The sequence below is a fragment of the Dictyostelium purpureum genome (assembly GCF_000190715.1).
Source record: "Dictyostelium purpureum unplaced genomic scaffold DICPUscaffold_298, whole genome shotgun sequence".
In the NCBI taxonomy this organism is placed as follows: domain Eukaryota; phylum Evosea; class Eumycetozoa; order Dictyosteliales; family Dictyosteliaceae; genus Dictyostelium; species Dictyostelium purpureum.
The window spans coordinates 1-27,162 of record NW_003519634.1 but is presented as its reverse complement, the minus strand read 5'-3'; the positions used below and the strand labels follow the sequence as shown (position 1 = coordinate 27,162).

The following is a 27,162-nucleotide window of genomic DNA, read 5'->3' as shown; positions in this document are numbered from 1 at the left end:
TAAAAAAAATTAAAATTTTCTCCCTCATCACTGAGAATTAAGTGATGTTGTTGTATTTTTTTTCTTTTTTTTTTTTTTTTTTTTTTTTTTTTTTTTTTTTTCTTTTAAATCTTCATTATGATGCTATAATAAAAAAAATTATTGTGTGTTGTTTTTGTTTTTTTCCCTTTGTGCACCCACTAAATTATAATAATTATTGTTAATTTTGGTTGGGATCGGTGTGGTTAAATTGAAAAAAATTATTTGTATTTATTTATATTTATTTTTTTAAATCCAAACAGATATATAATAATAATAACATTGACAATAAATAGTTTCAAAAAAATAGGTATACTTAAATTTTTACTTTTTAAATCTTATATTTATTTTTTTTATTTATATCGAAAAAATAAACTGATATTATAAATAGCTTTTTTGAATTTTACTTGGAGTTTTTTTATGGTAATAATTTTTTTTTTTTTTTAATACCCATTTATTTGATTCCTTTACAAATCCAATTTTTGCAACAAAAAAAAAAAAAAAAAAAAAAAAATTTATTTTGGATATAAAAAAAATAATATGGCTATTTACTATTATTATTTTATTTTATTTTATTTTTTTATTTTATTTTATTTTATTTTATTAATTATTTGATAGTTTTATTATTTATTTTTATTTTTTTTTATGTAATAACATTTGGTTCATCTCTACCAGTATATTGTTTTAATTTTGAAATTTCTTCAAGAGCTATATGAATAAGTGATTTAAGATGAATTTGAACATTGTTGTTTAATTGATCTTGTTTGGTTTCATATTTATCGAAATAAACACGAACAGTAGCACCAGTTGAGCCAGTACCAGAAAGACGGAAAATAATTCTTGAACCATCGGTAAAAATAATACGAAGACCTTGATGTGAAGAAATTGATTTGTCGATTGGATCTTTGTATTCGAAATCATCACATTTTGCGACTTCATAGGTAACATTATCTTGAATTCCAACAAATTTCTTACCAACTAATTCTTGTGAGTTAATTTGAGCAGAAACGTGTTTCATCATTTCCTCTGCTGGTTTAGTATCGATCTCTTCATAGTCGTAACGTGAATAATAGTTTCTACCATATTTGGACCAATGTTTTTTAACAATCTCTTCAAGGGATGTGGTATTATTGAAAGCAAGAATTTGAAGCCAACATACGATGGCCCAAATGCCATCCTTTTCTCTGATATGGTCTGAACCAGTACCGAAACTTTCTTCACCGCAAATGGAGAGTGTATCTGCATCCATTAGATTACCAAAGAATTTCCAACCAGTTGGTACCTCAAAGAAAGGTACTTTAAGGTCAGTAGCGACTCTTTCAAGGGCGGCACTAGTTGGCATTGAACGAGCAAGACCTTTTAATCCATTTCTAAAGTATGGAATTGCTTGATAGTTGGCAGCGATAAGAGCAACAGAGTCTGAAGGATTGAGGAAGAAACGATTACCCAAAATCATATTACGATCACCATCGCCATCAGAGGCACAACCCATGTCAAATTCGCCATTGTTCATTTTTCTAACGAGCTCTGGAGCATATGTCAAGTTTGGATCTGGATGACCGCCATTAAAGTCTTCTGATGGAATACAATTGATGAGGCATGATTCAGGGAATCCAAGTTCATCAGAGAAAATTCTTTTACCATAAACCCCAGTTACACCGCTCATTGCATCAAAATTGAATCTAAAGTTCTTTGTTGGGTCAGTGGCAAATTTCTTGATGGATGGAAAGTCAAAAACACTCTTTAAAAGGGTCAAATAGTCAGAGACAGAGTCAATAACCTCAACAGTGAAACCTTCCCATTCGTGTGATTGGAGAGTATAGAGATCACTAACATTAACATTTTCAGCACTATGGATTTGAGTGATTGTAGTAGTTTCTTTATAGATTGCATTTGTAATTGATTCTGGAGCTGGGCCACCATTTGATTGATTATATTTGATACCAAAATCACCTTTTGGACCACCTGGATTATGAGATGCTGTTAAAATAATTGCACCTAATGCTTGTCTAGCTCTTACAATTGCAGAGATTGCTGGTGTTGATAATAAACCATTTTGACCAACTAATATTTTACCGACGCCATTGGCAGCAGCAATTTGAAAAATTAATTGAATAGCTTGCTTATTATAATAACGTCCATCACCACCAACTACTAAAGTTGAGCCCTTTAATTTATCCTTTGGTAATACGTTGAAAATTGATTGAACGAAATTACCCAAGTAATTACCGTTCATAACCTCTGTAACTTTTTTTCTTAATCCACTTGTACCTGGTTTTTGCCCATCAAAGGGTTTGGTTTCAATAATTTTAATTTCTAATTTGGTCATTTTATTATTATACTATATTATTTAATATAAACAAATAAAAAAAATAAATGATAATAAAATTTTAAAAAAAAATTAGGATCAAAATAAAATTTTTAAAAAAAAAAAATATTAAATAAAAACAAAATTTAAATTAAATAAAAAAAATAAAAAAAATTGTGGGGTGTGTGGGGTGTATGTGTAAGTGTAAGAGTTGTAATTAAATACTTTTATATTTATAATAATTTGCTCTATTTTGATATAAAATACAATTAATATAATAAATTAAGTAATTCTACTTACTTTTAATAAAAATCAATTTTATAAAATATTTAAAATATTATAAAATACAATAAAAAAATAAAATGAATATCAAAATGGGAAAATAAAAAAAATTGAAAAAAAAAAAAAAAAAAATTAAATTAAAATTAAATGAAAAAAAAAAAAATAAAAAAAATTTGGATTGGTTTGGTTGTGTTGGTAATCAAAAAATATATATTTGTATGAATAAAGAATAAACATATTCCATTGATTAGTTTCCTCCGAATCACTGTTTATTCTTTATTTTTTTTTATAAATAGCTTTAAATAAAATTTTGATAATCATCTTTTTTTTTTTCTTTGACTTGAATTGGATATTGAGTTTACATTTATGTAAATAATTATTCCATTATATAGTAAATATTATGTATATATTTGGAAAGGAATAATACTATATATCAAAGTATTTTAATTATTTATTTATATCTTTTTTTTTTTTTTTTTTTTTTTTCAAATAAAATTTTGAAAAAAACCAACTTTTTTTTTTTTTTTTTTTTTTTTAATTTTTTTTTAATTTTTTTTAATTTTTTCTTATTTATTATTCAAAAATTAAAATTAAAATAAAATCGATTGTTTATACAAGTAGAATCATATAATAAAAAATAATCAAAATATAAAAATAAAAATAACCAAAAAATAAAAATTAAAAAAAAAAAAAAATAAAAATAAAAAAAATAAAATAAAAAAAAAAAAACTAAAATTTTTAATTTTTTTATTAGGCCAGTACTTTTTTTTTATTCAATTGCAAAACAATTGTAATAGAACAAAGTAAATATAAATATGGATGACGATGGTAAGGATAATAGGTTTATTTTATAGTTTTAAAATTGTTTTTTATTTATTTGTTTGTTTTTTTTAAAATTTTTTTTTTTTTCGAAAATATATGTCAAAATTTTAAAACTAACATTTTTTCGTGTATTTTTACATACCAAAATTTTTTCTTTATTTTTCATTTTTTTTATATATTATAAAGATAAAAGAAAAACAGCCCCACCAGGTGTTGTTAATCTAAATAATTCATCAACATCTACAGCAAATGGTGTAAAACCACCAATTAGATCGTCAATGATAACAAGATCATCAACAGTATCAGCATCAGATAATTCACTTTTAACAAAAACAAATCAACCCAATGGTACAAATCTTAATAATAATAGTCCTCAAAGAACAAACCCACCAGTAAGATCAGCATCAATGATTGTTAAAAATTCAACAGATACTGCAACATCACCAGTTCAATCAGCTCAACCATCACAACCATCACCTCAGCAACCATCAATACAAGAAAAGAAGGTTCCACCAAAAGTTACACCAAGAACATCATTGTCATCATTATCAATTAATAAAGTTCCAGTTGGTCAAAACGAAAATAATTTAAACGCTAATAATAATACAAACAATAGTAGTAATATTAATAAATCACCAATCCAATCTAGAGCGTCAGTTGTTACGAATAATGGTAATGAAGTATCACCATCAGCATCACCAGCACTTTGTAATTCAAATAGTTTAGAAAGCATTAACGATAATTCAAGTGAGGGATCAGAGTTATTAAATAAATATTTAAATGATGAAACTACTGATGCACAAACTAATGAAAATGAAGATGATACCGATGAAGAAGGAGTTGAGGAAGAAGAGGAGCTGCATGCAGAGTTTTTAAGTGAAATGGGTTTAGGTAATGAAGAAACTATTAATGCACTTAAAGAGGCAGAGTTAAAAGAAATGGAATTATTAGCTGGTGGTACTAAATTTAGAATTACTAGAAGTTTTGTTGGTATTCAATCTCAATCTCAAGCCCCCAGATCTGGTAGTTTATTTGAACCATATAATAGGGCTTCCGTAATTAATCAAAATACCAGACCAATCAGTATTGCTAACAACCATAATGCATCATCTAAACCACCAATGTCTCCAAATACTCAACAACCATCACAGCAATTATCAGGATCACCAACTAAAACTGGCAGTAATTTACAAATTAAAACACAAAATGGTAAAGTTATGAATAATCCAAGAATTTCAATAATGATCCATCAAAGAGCACCACCAAGAAAACCATTACCTCCAACACCACCAAGATCGAAACCAGCACCAAATTTACAAGAAGATCCAGCTATGGTCAAAGCTGCAATTAAGATTCAAAGAGCTTACAGACGTCACAAACAATGTTTACCACTTATAAAATTAAGTAAGTATAATATTACACCAAAAACCAAATTTTTTATTTTTAAAAATATTAATAGTTATTTTCCTTTTTTAAATAGAATTATTATATAGATACAGATGGAATATAGTGCAAGAAATCTATAATACAGAAAAAACTTATTTATCAACATTAAAACAATTATCAACACATTTTATAGACCCACTAAGAAAGAGCAGTCTTATTAGTCAGGAGGATGTAAAATTTATATTTGGTGGTATTGATAGTATTTATGTTATTAATAATACATTGTTATCAAGTTTGGAAACAGTATTGGATAAATGGACACCATACTCTATATTGGGTAGTTGTTTTACAACCATGGGTGTTTACTTAAAAGCTTATACTGATTATGTAAAGAATTTTGATTTTGGTCTTCAACGTATTTCACTATGTGCAAAAGACTCAAAATTTGCAGCATTTATTAAAGCGGCTGAAGAAAAAACAACACCACGTTCAAGATTAGAGTCATTGTTAATTACACCAGTGCAAAGAATTCCACGTATGTTTACATTATTTTTTAAAAAAAAAAAAAAAAAAATATTAATAATTTGTTTATTTTTAGGTTATGTATTATTACTTCAAGATTTATTAAAACATACTGAGGGATCTCACCCAGATTTCCCCCATTTAACTAAAGCTTTAGAATTAGTCAAGGGTATTGCAATGTCAATTAATGATACCAAAAGACAATCTGATAATTCCCTAAAAGTTGTTGAAGTTCAAAATAAACTAATTGGAAAATGTCCAGTAAGTATATCAAAATTAAAATTTAAAAAATTTTATATTATATTAACGCTAAATTATAATTTTTATAGAATCTTGTTATTGCCGAAAGAAGATATGTGTTTGAGGGTTATCTTTTAGTTGGGGATTTATATAATAAATCTAAAAGAGTTTATGTATTTTTATTTAATGATATTTTAATTTTTTCAAAACCTACATCCAATAAAATTTTTAATAATAAATCAAAGTTCAAATTTTTAAAATGTGAAGACCTATTTCCATGTCCAATGTTAACAGATATCCCAAATAATCGTAAGTAATAACATAAAATACCAAATTAAAGAAAAAAATAATATTAATCTTTTTTTTTTTAAATCTAGCCTCAATGATTAATTGTTTTGAAATTTTATTACAAAATGTTGAACTAAGATTCTTTGCAGAGTCACCAGAATCGAAAACTCAATGGTTAAATTATCTTCAAAAAGTATTTTTTGAAATTGGTGCTCAACAACAACAAAATGAAAGTAAGTTATTATCCATATTATCCATATTATCCATATTATTTGATTTATATTTATATTAATTTGATTTTTTTCCATCTTTAGAATTAGTAAATTATAAAAAAGCAGAAGAAAAAGCAAATGATTTTAAAAAATATATAGATTTCCAATACACAGCATTAAAATTAAAAGGTAAAACAGGTAGAGGCGCAACATTAGCAGGTTCAATGAATTTGAATGAGTCACAACAACAAGATGTTAGTTCAAATGATTTATCAAGTAGTGTAAATATTAATAATAACAGCGATAATTTGGTTGGTAGCGGTAGTGATTTAGATACAAACGTAGTAATTGATAATCAACAAAATCAACAACAACTTCAAAACCAATCACTTCTAAATAATTCAAATTCTTCATCACCACAACAATCATCACCACAGTTATTATCTCAACAATCATCGCCACAATTACAACAACATCTACAACAACAACAATCATCTCCACAGTTAAGACAATATCCAAATTTATGTAAGTAAAAAAATAATGTTACAATTTTATAAAATTAATACTAACTTTTTTTTTTTTTCATTAAATCTAGTGAGACAAACAACATTCCATAAAATGTCATATCAAACCAGAATGGAAACTATTAAGGATGCTGAAGAAAAAACTCAACAACTTTTATTAGAAGAACAAAAGAACCAGGAAATGTTAACCAAACAAACCAATGAAGAGAACAAAAAAATTCATAAAGAGCAACTAAATGAAATTTATAAAGGTGCAACAGTTGGTAGATCATTCTTTAAATCATCTTCGGGTACAATTGTTGGTGGTACAGCAAATGGTAATAGTGGTGGTGATCATGATGAAAATAATAATAACAATAATTTACCTCAAAAATATGATACTGTAAAAACATCCAAATCAACAGGTGCTCCATCACTAAATAAAATATTTTCCAATTTTTCGACCAGTTCAAAACTAGATAAAGAAAAGGAAAAGGAAAAGGAGAAAGAAAAAGAAAAACAAGAAAAAGAAGATAAGAAGAAAACGATTCAAGTTCAAAAATCATCATTAAATTTAAAAGCTCTAAACACTGAATTGGCCCAGATTAATAATAATAATATTAATAACAAAAAATAATGATTATCAATATAAAAGAGCTAAAACATTTATACATATACCCAAACAAGATTAATTAAATATATATAAAAATCACTGTAACATTACTTCTATAACAAACTATTAAATAAAATAATAATAGGTTACCCACACAAATTTTTTTATTTTTATTTTATTTCTTTATTTTTATTTTTAGATGATGGATTATAATCTAAACTATATCTTGAAATTTTACAAAACGATGCACAACTAACTTTAGAATACTATGCAGATAAAAATAAAGTGCCTGGAAGGGTTCCAATCATTTGTCATGATAACTGTAGTTCATGGAGGATATACTAAATATTAATTAATAATAATCAACTATATCTAATTGTAAAAAAATACAAACAAAATTTTTAAAATTGAAAAAACGGAATAAATTGACAATATTTTTTATTTTTATTTTATTTTATTTTTTAGCAAATAAATTGTAATATGATTTATTTTAGGGGTTCTTATATAAATAATAAATATGACCTATTAGTTCAATAATTATCATTTACATCTTACTCTTGGGGACCTTATCCTTGTTTTCTGCAATAGTTTTATAGTGTTCATAGTAACTTTTAAAGCTATCTTTTGTATCCGTTCGATGATGACATCCATGTTGATAACATGGTAATAAAAAATCGAAGATGAAACTAAAATTGTATTGTGAGTTACGTCTAATGAGTTTTTTTTGAGTTGAAGAATCTCGAAAGTTATTACCTCCCATAGATTTCAATATTCCACTGTGATCTATTTGGTCATATAACTTTTGGTAAAATTCAAAAATTGGAATATCGTTGCCAAATTGAGAAAGGGTTTCAATAACTTTCTTTTTATTTAATACTTCCTCTGATGGGTTGAATGCCAGGTCGGTAACGAATCTAATTGAGCCATAACCACCAATTAACCCCTTTTTTTTTAAATATTCACAAATATCATAAAAATCCCAAGTCTCCATATCCAATAAACAATCCTTATAGTTTTCTTCGTCATCAATTTTAGCTTGATTGATAAAATTGGTTGTGAGAATATCTTTTTTTGCTCCAACAGAATTTTTTAATCTATTTAAGGTGAAGATTTCTAATGAATGTGCATTCTTCAGAACTTTTGTTGACCTGGAAACAAAAACTCTATCCTCCCTTAATTCGCCCCTGTCATATTTATGAGCATTTTCAATAATAAAAAATTTTTGAAAATCAACTTTATTTGGTGAACCACATGACCCCATTAATAATAATGTTGGTCTGGCCAAAACATGATGATTATTATTAGTTTCTGAAACTTTTTCCCATTTTGCTTGAAGTATTTTTCTAAAATTGATATCACTTTCATCTATAACAAGAAAAGTAAAATGATAATAGTTATGATATTTTATATCATAAACAGGGAAAGGATAATACATTTCACTATTATTAACTTTGTGAGTTTCTGAATTTGATATGTCCGGTGTTTTCAAAAATGTTTTTTCATTATTATTACCTTGGCTAATTTCTGAATTTGATATGCCTGATGTTTCAAATAAAGCTTTTTCATTATTATTACCTTTGTCAGTTTGTGAATTTGATGGGTCTAGTGTTTTTTTTTTTATGATTAATAAACTATTTAATTCTATTGATGAGTCTATTTGTAGGACATCTTTATAAACAATATTTTTGTCGTTATTTAAAAATTCAAAAAATTTAAAAACCTCAAAGGTTTTTGGAAATACAAAACATATATTCATTTGTTATATTTGAAATAAATAATAAAAATACAAATTTAATTAAAAATCAAAATTTTTATAAAAAAATTAGATTTTAAAAAAAAAAAAAATTTTAATTATGTAAAAGTTTACAAAACAATTACATCTTTTGATATTCAATAAAATATCTTGTTTTTGGGAAAAACTTAATTTTTTTAAAAAAAGTAACCCCTGTTTTTTCCTTATTATTTTTCCTAACCTTCTGAGATTTTATAAATACTATATACCCAATTATTAAAAATATAATTAATACTTTTTGGTTTCATTTATTTAAATTTATAAATGATTATAGTAATAAAGGGGTATATATATTTTCAGGTATCTGTATCATGGGAAAATATATTAAATAAAGTATTTATTTTTTTTTAAAAAAAAATTTTTTTTAATGTTTAATAAAAAAAAAAAAATTTTAAATAAAAAATTTGATTTAAATCATGAAAGTTCCAAAGTATTTAAAAAAAATAAAATTTCAAAAAAAAATTATTATCAAGTGGCCCCTTCATCAAGCAAATCCTTATTATGTTAATCTGGTGTTCCTTCTTTCACTAATAATGAATCATCTTGTTTTGGTTAGTGATTTAGGTAGTTTTAATCCATGCTGTAATCTATGCAGTGACAGTTAATGGAAGTTTTATCAATATTGATATCGGTTGTTGTGGAAGGTGCTTTTATTAAATAAAATATTATTTGTTTTTATTTGATTGATAAAAAGAAAAAAAGTGGGGTGAATAAAGAAAAAATTTAATAACAATTTGAAATTCATTATATTTTATTTTTGATAGCAAAATAATTGGTTTAAGCTTTATTTAATTTATGACATTTTAAAAATATTTATTTTATTTTAATTTTTTTTAAAATTTTTATTTTTATTTTTTTTTATTTTTATTTTTATTTTTTAAAAAATTCAGTTTTTATAATCTTTGGTAACAGTAATAATAATAATATAATAATAATGGACACACAAATCGATGATGTTGTAACACTAAAGGATATTAAAGAGGCCCATGAAAGAATAAAGCAATATATTCACGAAACACCAGTTTTAACCAATTCAACTATAAATAAATTATCAGGAGATAAAGAAATATTTTTTAAATGCGAAAATGTAATTAATACATTAATTAATTGTTTGGAAAATAATAAAAATAAATAACTTAATAAAATTAATTAAATATTTATAGTTTCAAAAAGTTGGTGCATTTAAATTCCGTGGTGCATGTAATAGTGTCTTTAAATTAAATGAAGAGGATATGAAAAAAGGTGTTGTAACTCACTCATCAGGTAATCATGGACAAGCATTATCTTTAGCATCAAAAATGAGAGGAGTACCATGTTATGTTGTTGTACCAGAGAATGCACCAATCGTCAAATTGAATGCAATCAAAGGATATGATGCAAATGTTACATTATGCAAAGCAACTTTAGAAGCCAGAGAAACCAACACCAATGCATTAATCGAAAAACATGGATGTAAGTTAATTCACCCATTTAATAACTTGGATGTTATTGCAGGCCAAGGTACTGCTGCTTTAGAATTGTTGGAACAGGTTAAAGATTTAGATGCAGTAATTACACCAGTTGGTGGTGGTGGACTTTTATCAGGCACCTTAATTTCTGTAAAATCAATCAATCCAAATATTAAAGTATTTGCAGCCGAGCCTGAAGGTGCCGATGATGCATTTAGATCTTTAAAAGAAGGTTCCATTCAATCACACACCGAAGGTAAACCAAATACCATTGCCGATGGTCTTTTAACAACCTTGGGTCCATTAAATTTCCCAATCATTCAAAAATATATTGATGGTATTATAACTGTTTCAGATGATGAAATCAAATCAAGTATGAAAGTAACGTATACTACAAAATATTTAATATAACACACACCACACAAAATATATTAATTTTTTTTTTTAAACAGTTGGTTTGGGAAAGAATGAAAATTATTATTGAACCTTCAAGCGCTACAGTCCTTGCTGCAATTATTAAACAAAATTCACTAGATGAAGAAAATAAACAAATTAAATCAAATATTAAAAGAATTGGTGTTATTATTTCTGGTGGAAATGTCGATTTAAGCAATATATCAAAAATTTTAAATATATAAAAAATTCGTGAAATAAATAAAAACAACTTTTAAGATTATTTTAATTTAATTATAAATAACTTTAAAATATTTTTTTTTTGATTAAAAATCATGATTTGGTGTTTCAATTTACAAACAAAAAATAATTTTTTTATTTTTTTATTTTTTTTTTTTAAATTCAAAAAATTTATTTTTTTTCTTTTTTTTTTTTTAATTTTTTTTAATTTGTTTATTACGAAATTAAATATACAACTTTGAAGAGATATACAAAAAATATAAATAGATAAAAATCTAAAATTAAAAAAATGTAAGATCAAATAAAAAATTCTTACACAAAAATAGGAATAGTAATATAAATATAACACACCCCTCCCCATATATTTACCCCATTTTATATTTATTATATCCTTTTACTTTTTTTTATTTTTTTGGTTTTCTTCAATTAATTTAAACCTTCACAATGAACCACCACCCACATTTTCACCACACACACACCTTTTATTTATTTTTCATTAATAAAAAATATAAATTATAATAATTTTTTTATTTTTATTAAAATAATAATAAAACAATATTTTTTTATTTTTTATTTTAAAAACATTATATTAATTTTTTTTTTTTTTTTTTTTTTTTTTTAATCTTTTTGAAATTATAGAAAAGATATAGGATAAATTTTTTTTTATTTTTTTTTTTAAATGTAATATAAAGAAAATTAAAATTCACAAATAGATGAATATAAATAATATACATTCAATTAGACGAGTTATAGCAACTCAAAATAAAAATATAGCAAATTTTAAAGGATTATGCAAAGTAAACACCCGGAGTATCAATACTATTAATAACATAAAATCATTTAATAACAATAATAATAGTAATATCAGTAATAGTTTAAACGAACACATTAAATTAAATAGTAATTCCAATAATGACATTAATAATAAAAACAAAAATGTTTCAAATTATCTACAGTTTTTAAATAATTCAATTAAATGTAATAATAAAATTAGTCAATACTATAATTTTAGTAATAATCAATCTATGTTATTTAAAAGACAGTTTGGTACCTCTACACCAAATAATAAAGATGATAAAACAAATTTAGAAAATAAAAGTGAAAATAATCAAATAAATAATAATAACAACAGTAATAATAATAATAATAATAATAACAATGATAATCAAGAAAATGAACATAACGAAAATACAAATAATAGTGGTGGTAATAAAAGATATCAAACATATAGAGATGGTATTTTTTCATTTTTTTCAAGATTAATCGCAAAAGTCAAATATTTTTTAACTAGAAATAAACCATTAACATCAGATCAAAGAATTGCAATTATAAGTTGGGCAGCTTTTGGAACTGGTGCTTTAGTTTTAATTGGTACAACTTCTTTAGTTTCTCTTATACTATTTTTTGCCAATACTTTTGAATTTTCAGGTATGTAATCAATATATTACCTTTTTAAAAAAAAAAATAATAAGAAAATCAAAATATTAACATTTAAATTTAAAATATAGAATTAATTGCCAAAAAAGTTGGTCAATATTTGACAAATAATACAGGTATTACAATCACTTTTGAAAGAGCAAGAGGTGATTTAAAAACAGGTTATATTAGAATAGAAAATGTTAATGTTTCTCGTACACCAAGACCAGACGATCATTTATCATCGATTCAGCTATCTATTAGACAAATCGACATAAAATTAAATTTCTTATGGTTTTTAGAAGGCAAAGGTTTAATTCAAGAATGTTTAGTAAATGGTGTTCGTGGTTTAATTGATAGAAGAACTGAAGGTGTATATTATAATAAAAATATGGTTTATCCAAGAAGAAAAAAGTAAACAACCACTAATAGTTTTATAATAACATATAATAATAGAAATATATTAATAAAATTTCTTTTTTATATATAGAGTTTCAGGTGATTTCGAATTTGAAAAATTAGAAGTTAAAGATTTTTTAATAACAATGTTTTTACCAGATAGAAGTTATAGACCATTACCAATTTCAATTTATCATTTAGAAAGTGATCGATTTAGAAAACAATGGATGTTATTAGATTTATTATCTTGCAAAAGTATAATTGGTAAATTTGACAACTCATTATTCACTTTTACCATACCACAACATCATAGACCATTTAATATCGAATCTGATGACGTTTTATCGAAACAATTACAATCTTTTACAAATAAAATTCAAAATTTTAGAAATGATAACTTCAACTTTGAACATTTTACTTCAGGAAGTGAAGAAAATGAATCATTTTATTTAACTCACCCAAATCCATCATCACAACCACCCCAACCAACTTTATCAACATCAACATCATCACAAACAACAAACTTAAATACAAATAATAACAGCAATAAAAGAAATAAAACTCAAAGAGATGAAAAACCCGAATATAGGGAATTAAAAATTGATGGTTTAAATATTGACATTCTTAGTAGAAATGCAACTGGACCATTAGGATGGATTAAAGAAGGTACATTTGATATAGATTTACTTTTACTATTACCACACCAAGTTGATGACAAGGAACTTTTAGAAACTGAACAAGTAGAGTTTGGTATTATTCCAGCATCAGAAAATCCACGTATGAATTTACATTTGGATTTCAAAGTACAATTGAACCATCTCTATTCAGTTGCACCATTGTATACACCAGAGATAAGTTATATTTCAAATGCATTGGCTCATCCCATTGTAGCTTACATTAATTCCCATTCAAAACATATCCCATTGTCATTCAAGTTTGCAATGAATGTTCGTCAGTTTAATGGTTCTTGGACACCCAGTCAAGCATCTTTCTGGGATATGATTTCTGCATCGGTTTATGAAGAACTTTTAAACAAAGTACAAGACACAAAAAATGTAACAACTTTAAAAAAAGTAGCATCCGAATTAGTTAATGATTTTGTTCAATGGTTGGCACCCCATCTTCAAGCATCTCATTATCATCAAAAAGAAAAAGAAGAAGAGGAAGAGCTATTAAAATTAAATGGTAATAAAATGGTTGAAACAAATAAAGAAATTAATAACATTGATAATCAAATTACGCTTCCACCAACACCAGTAAAAGAAAGTAATAAAATTCAAGAAACTATTTCCTCCCCAGATGAAAATATTAGTGAAGAAGAACCAATTGAAGTTAACCAACAACTAGTCTACTACCAACAAGTTCAAAAATTGTTAGAAATGCAACAACAAAAACATACTTTAAAATATAAATAAAGTTTTATTTATAAATAATATATATTATATATTTAACAATATATTAAATTTTACATAAAAAAAAAGAATTTTAATTATAATAGTTTATTTATTCGCCTTTGTAAATTGGTTTTCTCTTTTCTCTAAAAGCAGTAAGACCTTCTATTCTATCTTTGGTTGGGATAACTTGAGCATATGAGGCTTGTTCAATGACCATACCAGTTGAAATATCAACGTTCATACCTTTATCAATTGCTTGTTTGGCCATTCTAATAGCTACTGGACCTTTTGGTAAAATTTGTTTTGCGATTTCTATAGCTTTATTAAATGCTTCACCTTTTTCAGTGGCATATTGAACAAGACCAATTTCTAAAGCACGTTTACTATCGAGAATTGCACCGGTAAAGATTAATTCTTTAGCTCTTGGAATACCAATTAATCTTGGTAAACGTTGTGTACCACCAGCACCTGGGATAATTGCTAAACCTGTTTCTGGTAAACCCATTTTTGATGAAGCACTTGCAACTCTAAAATCACATGCTAAAACCATTTCTGTACCACCTCCCATAGCAGCACCTTCAATAGCGGCAATAGTTGGCATTTGTAATGTTTCCAACTCGGTAAAAGATGATCTTAATGAATGTACAAATTGTGATGCTTCAACTTGTGACATTTGTGCTCTTTCTTTTAAATCTGCACCTGAACAGAATACACCATCAACTAAACTACGAAGAATAACAACTCTTGTTGAAGTACAAAATCTAAGTTCGTGTAAATGCTGTCTAAATTCTTGCATTAAATTTTTACCCAATGCATTTTTAACATGTCCTCTATTGAATGAAATTACACTAATACCTTCGTTTTCACCTGTTAATTTTTCGAGTATACATTCTTGACCTACAGTAGTTGTTGTTTTTGTTTCTGTAGTAAAAAATCTAATATTTTTTGATTTTAATAATTGAGAATTATTAAAAATAATATTATTATAATTTAATTTACTTTTAAAAATTTGTTTAATCATTTTTAAATTAAAATATGAAAAAAAAAAAAATAAAAAAAAATTTAAAAAAAAAAAATTAAAAAATGAAAATTTAAAAAAAAAAATAAAAAAAAAATAAAACAAAACAATAATTTGATCAAACAGATAATTAAAAACCAAAGTTATTTTTATTTAAATATTTTAGCACCATCTTCTACGACCAATATCAATATCAATATTGATAAAGTTGATATTAGAACCGCATGGATCACAACATGGTTTGCAGCATGGATCAAAGCATGGATTAAAACTACCACCGAAACCACCACCAAAACAAGATGATTCATTATTAGTGAAAGAAGAAACACCAGATAAACTTAACATGGATTTTCTTGATGAAGCACCACTAACTGGACCCATTGATGAAATTGATTCTAAAAATAAAAAAATTTAGTATATGTTTTTGTTTTATATAATATAAAAATAATTATTTATAAAGAATATTTACTAATAATTGACATTTTAAAATTAATTGTAGCTTTTGTTTGTTTGTTAATTTGAATGAATAAAAAAAATTATTTTTCAAATATTTATATTATAAAAAAATAGTTGAAGGTAATTACCTTTAAATCATGAAAAAATAAAAATTATTTAAATATGCATCAATTAAAAAATATTTTAGAAAATTATATTAACCATTTTTATTTTTTTAAGATTACATTCATTTTATTTATTATATTTTATTTTGTATAAAAGTAATTAATTTTTTTTTTTTATTCATTAGTTTTATTAACTTTATTAAAAAAAAACTTATTAATTATAAAATGTCTATTATCAGTATGTTTTATATTTTTTATAAATAATTATCATTTAAATTTACTATAAATAAATGTATTAATTTTTTTAATGAATTTCTTTAGAATCAATCTCATCTATGAACCCAACCAATGGTATCTCTTCAAAAAAATCTATGACAAGCTCTTCCGGTCTCACTTTATTCTCTGGTAATCAATCTGCTTGGTTTGGTAATAGAGGTTCCTGTGGCTTTAATCCATGTTGCGATCCATGCTTTAATCCATGTGGTGGTTTTACCAATATTATTAATATCAATATCGATATTAATTCTGGTAGAAGATGGTGTTAAATTTCTTTCAAATGATTTTAATTTCAATCCAATCTATATCATTTAAATAAACAAAGTTTTAAAATATAAATTTTTTTTTTTTTTAAAGTAATTTTATTATTTTATAATTTCTATAAGAGTTAGGGGAGTTTATAAATCCCAATATTTACAAAAGTATATTCTAAATTATTAATGTTGGATTAAAAAACATTAATAATATTTTTTTTTTTTTTTTTTTTTTAAAAAATAAAAATTAATATTACAAAACTAATTAATAATAGATTTTGGGAAAATAAACTATTTATCGAATTAGAGCTATTGGAATCGGTTGAATTCGATACAATTTTTGGTGGATTAGGGTCAACACAGAGGACAGTATAGGTAGTATCGACTTTAACAGAGGCATTGTTAGGGAAGCAGGTAACAGACCAACATAAAGAAAGGGGTTTAAAAGGAACGGTACTATTGTCTCTGCATGCAAGATACTTGGTAGGGCAAAAATAGAATTTATTGATATTTGTTGGATCTTCTTCAATTCTATAATAAAATTTACCACATTCATATTTACATTCGGTATCGTTTTGCTTTGGTAAAGTATAGGTAACATCGCATACAAAAGAATCATTAACAGGAGCAGTAATATTAAACTGAGTATATTTTCTAACTGTAGTATTTGAAGATTTAATTGATTCTACTTGAATGGTAGTTTCTAATGATGAAACAGTACCAATTAATAAAATTAAAGTGGGTAATAAAATTAAAATTAAAAATTTTAATTTATTCATTTTTTTATAATTATTTTGTTATTTATTATTTATTATTTATTATTTATATCGTTTTTTAAGAATTTTTACAAAAACAATATTATTTTTTTTTTTTTTTTTTTTTTTTGTTCGAAGTCTTTATAATTAAAAAAAAAAAAAAACATCTATAAAAAAATTAAATAAAAAAAAATATAAAAAAAAAAATTTGATATTTTTTTTTAATCAATTAGGTATTATGTGGAGTGAAAATAAAGTGATCAAAGATATTTTAATCAATCATTGTAAAAAATTTTCATGGCGTAATTTTTTTTTATTTTTTTTTTTTTTTTTGTTATTTTTTTTTTTTAAACGATTTTTGATCTTTTTAAAAATAATTTTTTTTAAATTAGTTATCGATTATAGGTGGATAACATATATTAAAAATCCAAAAAAAGAATATCTGAAAAGTCTGAAAATAAAGTGAATTATATACTCGACCGAAGTCGTTTTTTTCTTGCCCATTAAAACAAAAATAAATAAATAATTAAAAATAATAATAAATTAAAAATAACTTTTTAATTTAAAAAAAAAGGTTTGAGTTTGGATGATAAACTTTTATAAAAATTAATAAAATAAAGCAATATAATTTAAAAACAATAAAATAACCGTAGAGGTTGATAGATAAATATAAAATGATTTTTTTATAATAAAAAACTACTCAAATAAAAATAATATAAAAATCATTTAAGAAATCGAAAAAAAAATAAATTAAAAAACCATGATTGGATTACAAAAAAAAAAAAAGAAAAAATTTAAAAAAAATTGAAAAAAATATCAAGAAATAATAAAAAACTGTGGGTTATAGTTTTATAAAACTTTGATAATTGTTGGTAATCTTTATTTAAAAAAACTAATAAAATAAAAAAATTAAAAAATTAAAAGAATTTTCTTTTGAGATGAATTTTCAAAATTGATTATTTCTTTTCATTAATTACAATGATGAATAATTAACAATCTTCTATAATAGTTTTTCCCAAAGGCACATTTAAAGAGAGAAAACTGTTCTTGTTTTGGATCCTCCACGTTTTGAGCTTGATGATACTCTAACGGTTGTTGCTAAAAAAGAATGCAGAGTAACAATAAATTAATACACAAAGTTAAAAATTAAACATTTAAAAAAAAATTGAAATACTTACGTTTATTATAACTGCTGAATCCTAAAAAACTGAAACCCATTGTTTGTTATTTTACAAAATTTAAAAATAATACAGAAAAATAAAGATAAATAGAGAATATAAAAAATAAAAATTATGGAAAAATAAAAAAAAAAATTTTAAATCATTTTTTTTTTTTTTTTTGTTTTATTTCATTTTTTTTTTATTTTATTTTAATTATAAAAAAAATCTGAATAAATTTTCGTGGTATACACAAAATAAAATTTTAAATTTTTAAAAAAAAAAAAAAAAAAAAGTTTGCTGAAAAGTGATTGGAATTGTCGAATTATTACAACTGTTGTTAATTTAAATTATACAAAAAATAAATAAATAAAATAATATTAAAACTAAAAAATAAATTAATTTAAAAAATTAAAATTTTTTTTTTTTTTAATTTTTAATTAAATATTTAATTTTTTTAACACACTTTTTAATAATGTAACAATCAATGGAAAATAATAAGATAAAAGAAAAATTAGTTTTACACGGAGCTTGTCATTGCAAAAAGGTAAAATACACATGCAGTTTAAATGTATCTAATATATTAGATATCATTAGCTACAAGTGTAACTGTTGTAAGTTATTAAAAAATTAATTTAAAAATAATTAATTTTTGAATAGTAATATTAATAAAATATTTTTGTTATAGCAATTTGTTCTGTATATAGGTTTTGGGAAATTTTAATTAAAGAAAAGGATATGGTAGAAATTAAAAAAGAATCATTAAAAGAATACAAATTTGAACCATTCAATCATATACATTACTTTTGTAGCGAATGTGGGACCCATCCTTTTGGTTTTTCTAAAATTGGTGTGGAAGAAACAGATAATGAACCATTTTATTTTATCAATGTACCAACTATTATTGGTCTTACACCTGAAATATTGGAGGGTTTAAATAAAAAAGTTCGTTATTTAGATGGTGAAAGTGACAATTTTAAACACGAACCAAGTTTTAAAAGTTATCTTTAAATAGAATTTCAAATCAATAAAAAAATCCTTATTTTAAAATGTATTAAAAATAGAAATAAAATAATTTTTTTATTTAATTTTATTTTAAAGATAAAAGGTAGATCTGGATACTGTACTCTTTGGTGAACTTTTTTTTTGATGAGGATGATACAAAGATTATTGTTCCTGTATAGTTTTTTAGTTAGTTTTTTATTTTTTTTATTTTTTTATTTAAAATTTTTTATTTAATTACCTTTTGATGATGGTGTGCTAAATAAATTTGTGAAACCCCATTGTTGTTTTGATATTAGGTATAAAATAAATATTACAGATAAATATTACAAAGTATAAATTGAAAAAATAGAAATGATTAAAAAAAAAAAAAAAAATGATTAAATATTGAAAAAATTTAAAACCCAAAAAAAAAAATTATTCATTTTGTGCGACAAAATAAAAAAAAGTCTAAAAGTTTGGATAGTAGTATTGAACAAAATTTTGATCATGGAACAAAACAGCCTTTAAATATCTTTGATAAATTTATAAAATTTATGTAAAATGAAAGGTAATTATGATCGATTTGGTTAAACAAAAGTTTTTTTTTTTTTGTGTTATTTGCAATTTTTTTTGAATAAATTATTTAAAAAATTGTTATTTTTAAAAAGGTTTTTTTTTTTTTTTTTATAAAATAATGTTTATTTAATCAATATAAATTATTTTTATATTTTTTGAAACATTTTCAAATAAATGTGGACTTCTCTTCCCACCTAAAACATTTATTTTTGTCAAAGATGGGGGTAAAGAATCTTTTTGTATAACATGTTGAAAAAATGGACCAATTGTCAGTTCCTTAATACCATTGGGGAGGCTTCCTTGAACAATATGTTGATTGAACTTCCAACCTAATGAAATTACATCACATGATGATGGAAAAAAAGAAATTTGTTGATTTTTGGGGGCTATTTCACTGCTTTGTTTGTTTCTATTATTTACATTATTATTTGTTTCATCTTCATCTTCATCAATATCATAATTGTTTGTTGATAATGATAGGTTTGCATTTGGTGTTGATTGTGTTAATGAAATTGAGTTATTTTGACTTTCTGATGGCTGTAGATCATTATCATCTTTAGTTTTATTATTATTAATGTTATTATTATTATTATTAAAGTTTGTTAATTCTTTTAAATTATTTAATGATTTACTGTTTAGTAATTTGAAGAATGATAAAATTAAATTTGTTTTTAAAGTTATTGGTTTGTTAAAAGAATTACCCATATCGAGATATCGTACTGAGGATGGAATGGCTCCTTGTGTTAATGGTTGGTTAAAATCAGTTGAAAGTTTTAATGATGTGATGGATGATGGTAAAACACCTGCAGGAATTGCTTTGTTAAATCTGTTTCCCAAGCAAAGATGTTTTAATGATTGTGGGAAAAAAGACTTTGGGATTACTTGATTGAAAGGAATACCAAATTCCACACTTACAATACCATTTGGTAAATGACCTTTAATAGGTTTGTTAAAATGGTCACCAAAGACCAAATGGGTTATAGTCATAGGTAGCAGCTCTTCTCTAAATTTATGTTCACTATTCCATGTAAAGTGTGTAATGGATGGTGATAAATTGTTAAATAACTGATTAAAGTTTTTACCTACTGCTAATTTTGTAACGGACATTGGTATGTTTATTTTTGATATTGATTGATTAAAATCATCAGAAAAAGAAAGACTCTTAACTGAGCTTGGAACACTACCATCATTTATTGCTTGATTGAACGACGATCCAAATACCAATGTTTCTACACCAAATGGAATACTATTTTCAGGGATGGGTTTGTTGAATGAAAATGAGAACTCTAAATGGCGAAGGGTTTTTGGTAGTACTTCTATATCAATTGATTGATTGTAATCATAACCCAACTTTAACTGAACACATCCATATGGAATTGCACCTTTACTTATCACTTGATTAAAGCACCAACCAAAGCATATTTCTTTTACAGATGATGGTATAACACCGGGCTCTATAATTTGATTAAAGTTTTTACCGAAAATTAATGTTTTTGTATGTGGAGGTATTGAGCCTAGTACCAATTTTTGATTAAAACTATCCCCAAAGACAAGCTTGGTAATGGAGTTTGGGAGTGTCCCGGGTGAAATTTCTTGATCAAACGAATAACCTAGATTTAAATGGACAATTGTATTGGGTAGAATGGATAAACCATCAAAAGGTATATTATAACTCCAACCAAAGGTCAATTCTTTAACTGATTTTGGGATGGTATTTTCGGATATAGGTAAATTATAATCCATACCAAGTACAAGATGCGTTGTATCTTCTGGTATTGTTCCTTTTTTTAATAGTTCATTCTTGTTATAAAAATAATCTACTCTTTCAGTTTCTGGAACCAGTTCTTTTTGTTTTTGTAATTGTTCTCTTTCATAATATGGTATTAAATCATATTTCATTAAAATTTCACCATGAAACTCTTCAAACTTTTTTTCTAAATCCAAATCTTTACTTGTAATAATTATATGATGTTTGAGTGATGAATCGGCTTGGTTGTCGGTTAACAGGGGTATATATTTTTGAAATGTAGTAAAGTTGGAGCTATTTGCATTGTCGTATAAAATTAACCATTTCTTTGGAGTATCTCTCAAATAGGTGTATAGTTGATCGTGATCTAAAATTGGGAAGTTGTTTATATTTGAAAAGTAATCGAACAATTTCAAATTTGGATTATTGGATTGAATGTAATTCCCCAAAGTACATAAATCTTTTTCTATAGTTTCATCGTGTATCATTGAAATGATGTCGTACTGGTTATTGTAGAGCATTGAGTAGTTCTTTATACATGTTGTTTTGCCTATAGATTTCTCGGATGAAATAATTACATTATTACTTTCATTTAATAGAATGTCGTTGATTTCCAAAAGAACATTTTTCATTTCTATATCCTCATTGTATATTTCAGTCGATCTATCATCCATTGCAAATAATTTAATATTGTAAGAGTTTTTATTTATATTATAATTTATTATACTATTATTTAATAATAAATATCTCTGTGATTTAAAATTATAATTATTATTGAAACAATTATTATTTTTGTTATTTTTTTCTTTTATGTTTAAATGATTTAAATATTTTAAATTATTTATATTATTTAAATTATTTTTAATATAGTTCGAATTGTGGATATAAATTTGTTGATTTTGATTTTGATTTTGATTTTGATATTGTTTGTAATGCTCTGTTTGTGGATGTTGTTGATACTGAATTTCTATAGTTGGGCTCATTTTTTTCTTTTTTTTTTTTAAATTGAATTTTTTTTTATTTTTTTTTCCGAAGATATTAATTTAATCACCAACAAAAATCCCAAATTATTATAATAACCAAAAAATTATTAATTGAAAAAAAAAAATGATTTGTTTTTTTAAAAAAAATAAAAATCTAATCGTAATTTAAAAATGATTTATTTTTAAAAAAAAAAAAAAAGTTAATATTTATCAATGAATCTTTTATAATATCTATTTTAAATACATATGCCATATTACATACATATTTAAAATTGATTTTATAATTGAATGTGGGTTTAGTTTAATAATTACCTTTTATATCTCTCTATTTATGATTTGATAAATTTTAAAATTGATATTTTTAAATATAATATTATAATTTTATATATAAACAAATGATTATTATAATGATGTTATATATAACTTTATTATAAAATAAATAATTTTATTTTTGATTGAATATTATTTTGTATTTTTTTTTTTGTGTATTTTTTATTATTTGTTTTTTTTTTATTTTATAAAAATGAAATTATAAAAATAGAACAAATAAATATAAAATTATAATGATGATAAAAATAAATATTTTGTTTTTATTATTTTTATAATTATTGTGTGTGTTGTTCAACAATAAACTTTTATATTATTTTATTATAATTTTAAAACAACTCTGTGTGGTTATAGAGTTGTGCAATATGAATGAGTGAATATATATATGTACATAAATAAATAGAAAAATTTTACAATAAATAAATAAATGTTTTTTTTTTTTTTTTTAAATCTGATACTATTGATTAAATGTTTTCTTGAAATCAAGTAAACAAATTACAAAAATAAATATAAAAATAAAATTAAAAATAAAAAAAATATTTTGTTTAACCACAAACAACAAAGTTATTAAATGTTAAAATAATGGTTTTGAAAGCACAAAGAAACTCTCTTAAAACAAACCCCACACTCCACAAATATATAGAAACATAAATTTAAAAAATTAGAAAAAAAAAAAATAAATGATAAAAAAAATTGAGATAAACCACATACACACACGCACACATAAACACACACAAATACTTTTTATATATAATAAAAACAATTTGATTTAAAAAACATGCCCCCACAAAGACATAAAATCATGCACACACTTCACACAATAACAACCAATTGATTTATTTATTTTATTATTTTTATTATTTTTGTAATTATTATTATTATATCTAAACTGTTAAAAGAATTTTTTTAGAATTCTATTTTTTTAAAAAAGACACAACCTTTATATTATTTTTTTTTTTTTTATTTATTTTTCTTTTTTTTTTTTATTTTTTATTAACTTCACCCCTTTCACTTTATATCCAATTTTATATTAATATATTTCCATTTTCAGATTTGATTTTTATTATTCTTTTAATTTATTAATTGTTCCTATTTGTTAATTTAAAAAAATTACCGTGATTCCCATTTTTTAGGGTTTAAATAAAAAAAATCAGCTCCCCAAAATAAATATTATTGTTTTTATGCAATTTAATTTTATTTGAAAATAATTTTTTGATTTTATTATCATTTCTTGAATAAAAAAAGTTAAAGATATTATTTAAATAATTTTAGTAATGGCGAAATACTTTATAAAAAAATAAAGCCACTACGGTATTTCTCAAACAAAAAAGAAAAACACTCAATTGTAAATAGATTACCCAAATATAATTTAAAAACTCTATGGTATTGTTTTTAATATGATATTTGGAACTATCTTAATTTCAATTTATATTATCCTTTTTCTTTCTTGAGAAATTTGATTAATCAAACAGATATTGAAGTATTTATATAGAATTATTAAATTTTTTTGTAAGTTTTAATTTATTTTTGAACAATAATAACTTTTTTTTAATTATTTATTTAATTATTAACTGTTTTATTACTTTTTTATTTGAAAGGGGTATTAATTGAAAAATATAAAAATAAAAAAATAAAAAATAAAAAAATAAAAATTAAAAAAATAAAAAAAAAAAAAAAAATTTTATTTTTTATTTTTTTGAATTTCTAATCATTAATTGTATAACCCAGAGTAATAAAAGAGATAATCAATTCTATACATATCTTTATTATAAGTAAAAAAATATTTATATTATATATTTGTATAACCTCAACATTTCAAGAATAGATATTTTAAAATAACACCAACCTCCTGCCCTAACATTTTCGTGTATGTATTTTACACTATTTTTAGATCCAAAATAAATAAAATAAATAAATAAATAAATAAATAAATAAAAAATTAAAATAAATAAAATATAAAAATCTTTTTTTTTTTTTTTTTTCACCAATATTAAAAAATCTAATTTTTTTTTTTTTTTTCCACAAAAAATATTAATTTTTTTTTAATTTTTTTAAAACTAACTATTTAATATTAATAAATGACAGATAATAATACAATCACAGAAATTCCAGTTTTCATTGATGGAACAAAACTCTTAAATTTCAAAGTAAAAGATTTAAATAAAAATTTAGAAGAATTAAGAAGTTCACTTGGAACCATCATTCCATTTGATCATGTATTTGAAGATAAAGATGGTGCCATCGATGCTGAAGACGAAGAACACAAAAAGATTTCCGATGCTTTAGTCGATAATGCTATTCATTTCAAAACCCAAATCTCAATTGCTAAGGATCAAGGTGTAGAATTATCTCAAGATTTTCAAACACTAGCTATCAATATTAAAGGTGTCAGTAATAGTACCTCAGTTAAATCAACTTCAACTACAGAACCAAAAACTGATGACAAACCAAAAGATGACACCCAAAATGAAAGTAACGCTGAAAAAGAAGAAAGAGCAACAAAAAATGCAGGCTTAACAAATATTAATATTGAAGAAAATCGTTCAGATATTTACGAGTATTGCAAAAATTTACCCCTTAGATATTCAATCGATAGTGAAACTTTTGAGGATAGAGCTGAAGTAGTTCAATGGGATATCAGTAACGCATTAATTTTCCCACCACAAGAAACTTTAACTTTTATTACAAAATCAACATTTAATTCCGTCGAACATAATGCCCATAAAGGTGGTCTTTACTCATGGAATGGTACTCTTGCTTTAAAATCCATTGTTAACGCTACCCATAAAGGATCTGTAGAAAAAGATGAAACAAAAGCAAAGGAATCTAAAACTGTTTACTCTTATACCCATGGTATGGTTTCAAGACTCGAAATTAGAATCGAACAAGAACACATCACTTTAAAGAGTAGTTTTATTTCTGACCTTGAAGATGCCTCATCAGATTTAAATTCCTTAAAGAATTTCCTTAAAACTAGAGAATTCTTCCCAACTCGTTTTGTATTAGGTGGTAAAATCTCATCAACTGGTTACAAGAAAGACTGCACTGAGAGTGATAAGGAAACCTTTGGTTTAACCCTTGAAAACCATTTCAAAACAAGTTTCCACGACTCTGTAAATTTAGAATTAGGTGCCAATGTAAATAAAAATAATTCAAATTCAAATACATCGATTGATAATTGTTCATTTGACGAAAAGAAGGTTTTTGGTGGTACAAGTTCCCTTAGAGATGATTTTGATAAATATATATTATCATTGGAAAAAATTGGAAGTTGTTCAATCATTGAAATTGGTAATCTTTGTACAATTTGGAAAATTTTAAAGAATCAAAATAAAGAATTACACGAAAAATGTATGAACCTTTTAGATAGCGAAGAAAAAACTTTAAATGTTAAAGTTTATTCATCTGTTGTAAGTATTTAACGATATGGATATTTAACCATAAAACTATTTATACTTACTATTTCCTTTTTTTTTAATATTTATTTCAGAAAACAAGTTTAACAAAAGGATATTCTAAATTTATAATTAATGGTAAAGAAATTGATTTCGGTTCAAATGTTGGTTTTAATGTTGTTTTATTAGATTCAAAAGGTTCAAACTTGGATTCAAAATTTTTCTACACAAGTTCTGTTTTCTTTTTCATCAATCGTTCAAAGAATTTAGCTCGTTATTTAAATTCAGTTAAAGATGGTACAATTGTTCTTATCTCTGTTAATGGTGATGGTTTCTCACGTTTAAGCGAATTAGCTCAAAAGGCATTAACAGATATTGGTATTGATGGTGTCGAATTTAAAGAAGCTCAAAGTTCATTCTGTGCCATCCTTAGAAAAGGTGATAAATCAGAATTAGTTCAAAGCTCTAGAGATAATTCCGAAGCATTTGTTGAAAAAACTTTTATAATTAAAAAATAAAACTATATAATAAAAAATACACAATTTATAAATAAATAAAAATAAAATATATAATGAAAATAAAATAAAATAAAATAAATGTTTTATTATATTTTTAATACAAATAATCATCTGTTTTTATAATTAGTATTTTAGAAAATAAAAATATAAAAATATAAAAATATAAAAATATAAAAATATAAAAATATAAAAATAAAAAATTATTTTATAATTTTGTTTCAATGATGATAATAATAATTTTAAAAACTATTATTATTAGTTTATTTTATAATAGTAATATTACTATAAATAAAGAATTAATTTATTTTATTTTAAAAACAAAATAAAAAAATCATC

General features: G+C 23.5%; 11 protein-coding genes across 11 annotated transcripts; 5 read left to right on the top strand and 6 right to left on the bottom strand.

Moving 5' to 3' along the window:
* Window positions 1–540: 540 nt before the first annotated feature.
* DICPUDRAFT_95458 (phosphoglucomutase A) lies at window positions 541–2,347 on the bottom strand (the record flags this gene model as incomplete). Its single annotated transcript, XM_003291736.1, has 1 exon — window positions 541–2,347. One exon carries the CDS (start codon window positions 2,345–2,347, stop codon window positions 662–664), a length of 1,686 nt encoding a protein of 561 aa, XP_003291784.1. The 3' UTR covers window positions 541–661.
* Window positions 2,348–3,423: 1,076 nt separating this feature from the next.
* On the top strand, window positions 3,424–7,218 carry DICPUDRAFT_82447 (uncharacterized protein; the record flags this gene model as incomplete). The annotated part of the gene is made up of 8 exons (XM_003291744.1): window positions 3,424–3,436; window positions 3,617–4,834; window positions 4,911–5,351; window positions 5,415–5,599; window positions 5,668–5,887; window positions 5,956–6,099; window positions 6,181–6,603; window positions 6,674–7,218. 8 exons carry the CDS (start codon window positions 3,424–3,426, stop codon window positions 7,216–7,218), a joined length of 3,189 nt encoding a protein of 1,062 aa, XP_003291792.1.
* Window positions 7,219–7,273: 55 nt separating this feature from the next.
* DICPUDRAFT_156425 (uncharacterized protein) lies at window positions 7,274–8,950 on the bottom strand (the record flags this gene model as incomplete). Its single annotated transcript, XM_003291735.1, has 2 exons — window positions 7,274–7,317; window positions 7,750–8,950. 2 exons carry the CDS (start codon window positions 8,948–8,950, stop codon window positions 7,274–7,276), a joined length of 1,245 nt encoding a protein of 414 aa, XP_003291783.1.
* A 970-nt stretch (window positions 8,951–9,920) lies between these two features.
* On the top strand, window positions 9,921–11,072 carry DICPUDRAFT_89549 (uncharacterized protein; the record flags this gene model as incomplete). The annotated part of the gene is made up of 3 exons (XM_003291743.1): window positions 9,921–10,073; window positions 10,150–10,815; window positions 10,887–11,072. The coding sequence occupies 3 exons, from the start codon at window positions 9,921–9,923 to the stop codon at window positions 11,070–11,072; spliced, it is 1,005 nt and encodes a 334-aa protein (XP_003291791.1).
* A 708-nt stretch (window positions 11,073–11,780) lies between these two features.
* DICPUDRAFT_156422 (uncharacterized protein) lies at window positions 11,781–14,297 on the top strand (the record flags this gene model as incomplete). Its single annotated transcript, XM_003291742.1, has 3 exons — window positions 11,781–12,495; window positions 12,576–12,897; window positions 12,974–14,297. 3 exons carry the CDS (start codon window positions 11,781–11,783, stop codon window positions 14,295–14,297), a joined length of 2,361 nt encoding a protein of 786 aa, XP_003291790.1.
* An 88-nt stretch (window positions 14,298–14,385) lies between these two features.
* DICPUDRAFT_39575 (uncharacterized protein) lies at window positions 14,386–15,297 on the bottom strand (the record flags this gene model as incomplete). The annotated part of the gene is made up of 1 exon (XM_003291734.1): window positions 14,386–15,297. The coding sequence occupies one exon, from the start codon at window positions 15,295–15,297 to the stop codon at window positions 14,386–14,388; it is 912 nt and encodes a 303-aa protein (XP_003291782.1).
* Window positions 15,298–15,456: 159 nt separating this feature from the next.
* On the bottom strand, window positions 15,457–15,776 carry DICPUDRAFT_156420 (uncharacterized protein; the record flags this gene model as incomplete). The annotated part of the gene is made up of 2 exons (XM_003291733.1): window positions 15,457–15,689; window positions 15,764–15,776. The coding sequence occupies 2 exons, from the start codon at window positions 15,774–15,776 to the stop codon at window positions 15,457–15,459; spliced, it is 246 nt and encodes an 81-aa protein (XP_003291781.1).
* An 841-nt stretch (window positions 15,777–16,617) lies between these two features.
* On the bottom strand, window positions 16,618–17,163 carry DICPUDRAFT_82442 (uncharacterized protein; the record flags this gene model as incomplete). Its single annotated transcript, XM_003291732.1, has 1 exon — window positions 16,618–17,163. One exon carries the CDS (start codon window positions 17,161–17,163, stop codon window positions 16,618–16,620), a length of 546 nt encoding a protein of 181 aa, XP_003291780.1.
* A 1,620-nt stretch (window positions 17,164–18,783) lies between these two features.
* Window positions 18,784–19,307, top strand: DICPUDRAFT_89547 (uncharacterized protein; the record flags this gene model as incomplete). The annotated part of the gene is made up of 2 exons (XM_003291741.1): window positions 18,784–18,910; window positions 18,985–19,307. The coding sequence occupies 2 exons, from the start codon at window positions 18,784–18,786 to the stop codon at window positions 19,305–19,307; spliced, it is 450 nt and encodes a 149-aa protein (XP_003291789.1).
* A 659-nt stretch (window positions 19,308–19,966) lies between these two features.
* Window positions 19,967–23,129, bottom strand: DICPUDRAFT_99129 (uncharacterized protein). The gene is made up of 2 exons (XM_003291731.1): window positions 23,073–23,129; window positions 19,967–22,742 (listed from the first exon to the last, which is right to left on the bottom strand). Exon 2 carries the CDS (start codon window positions 22,584–22,586, stop codon window positions 19,983–19,985), a length of 2,604 nt encoding a protein of 867 aa, XP_003291779.1. The 5' UTR covers window positions 22,587–22,742; window positions 23,073–23,129; the 3' UTR covers window positions 19,967–19,982.
* Window positions 23,130–24,991: 1,862 nt separating this feature from the next.
* Window positions 24,992–26,826, top strand: DICPUDRAFT_82439 (uncharacterized protein; the record flags this gene model as incomplete). Its single annotated transcript, XM_003291740.1, has 2 exons — window positions 24,992–26,323; window positions 26,404–26,826. The coding sequence occupies 2 exons, from the start codon at window positions 24,992–24,994 to the stop codon at window positions 26,824–26,826; spliced, it is 1,755 nt and encodes a 584-aa protein (XP_003291788.1).
* Window positions 26,827–27,162: the final 336 nt, after the last annotated feature.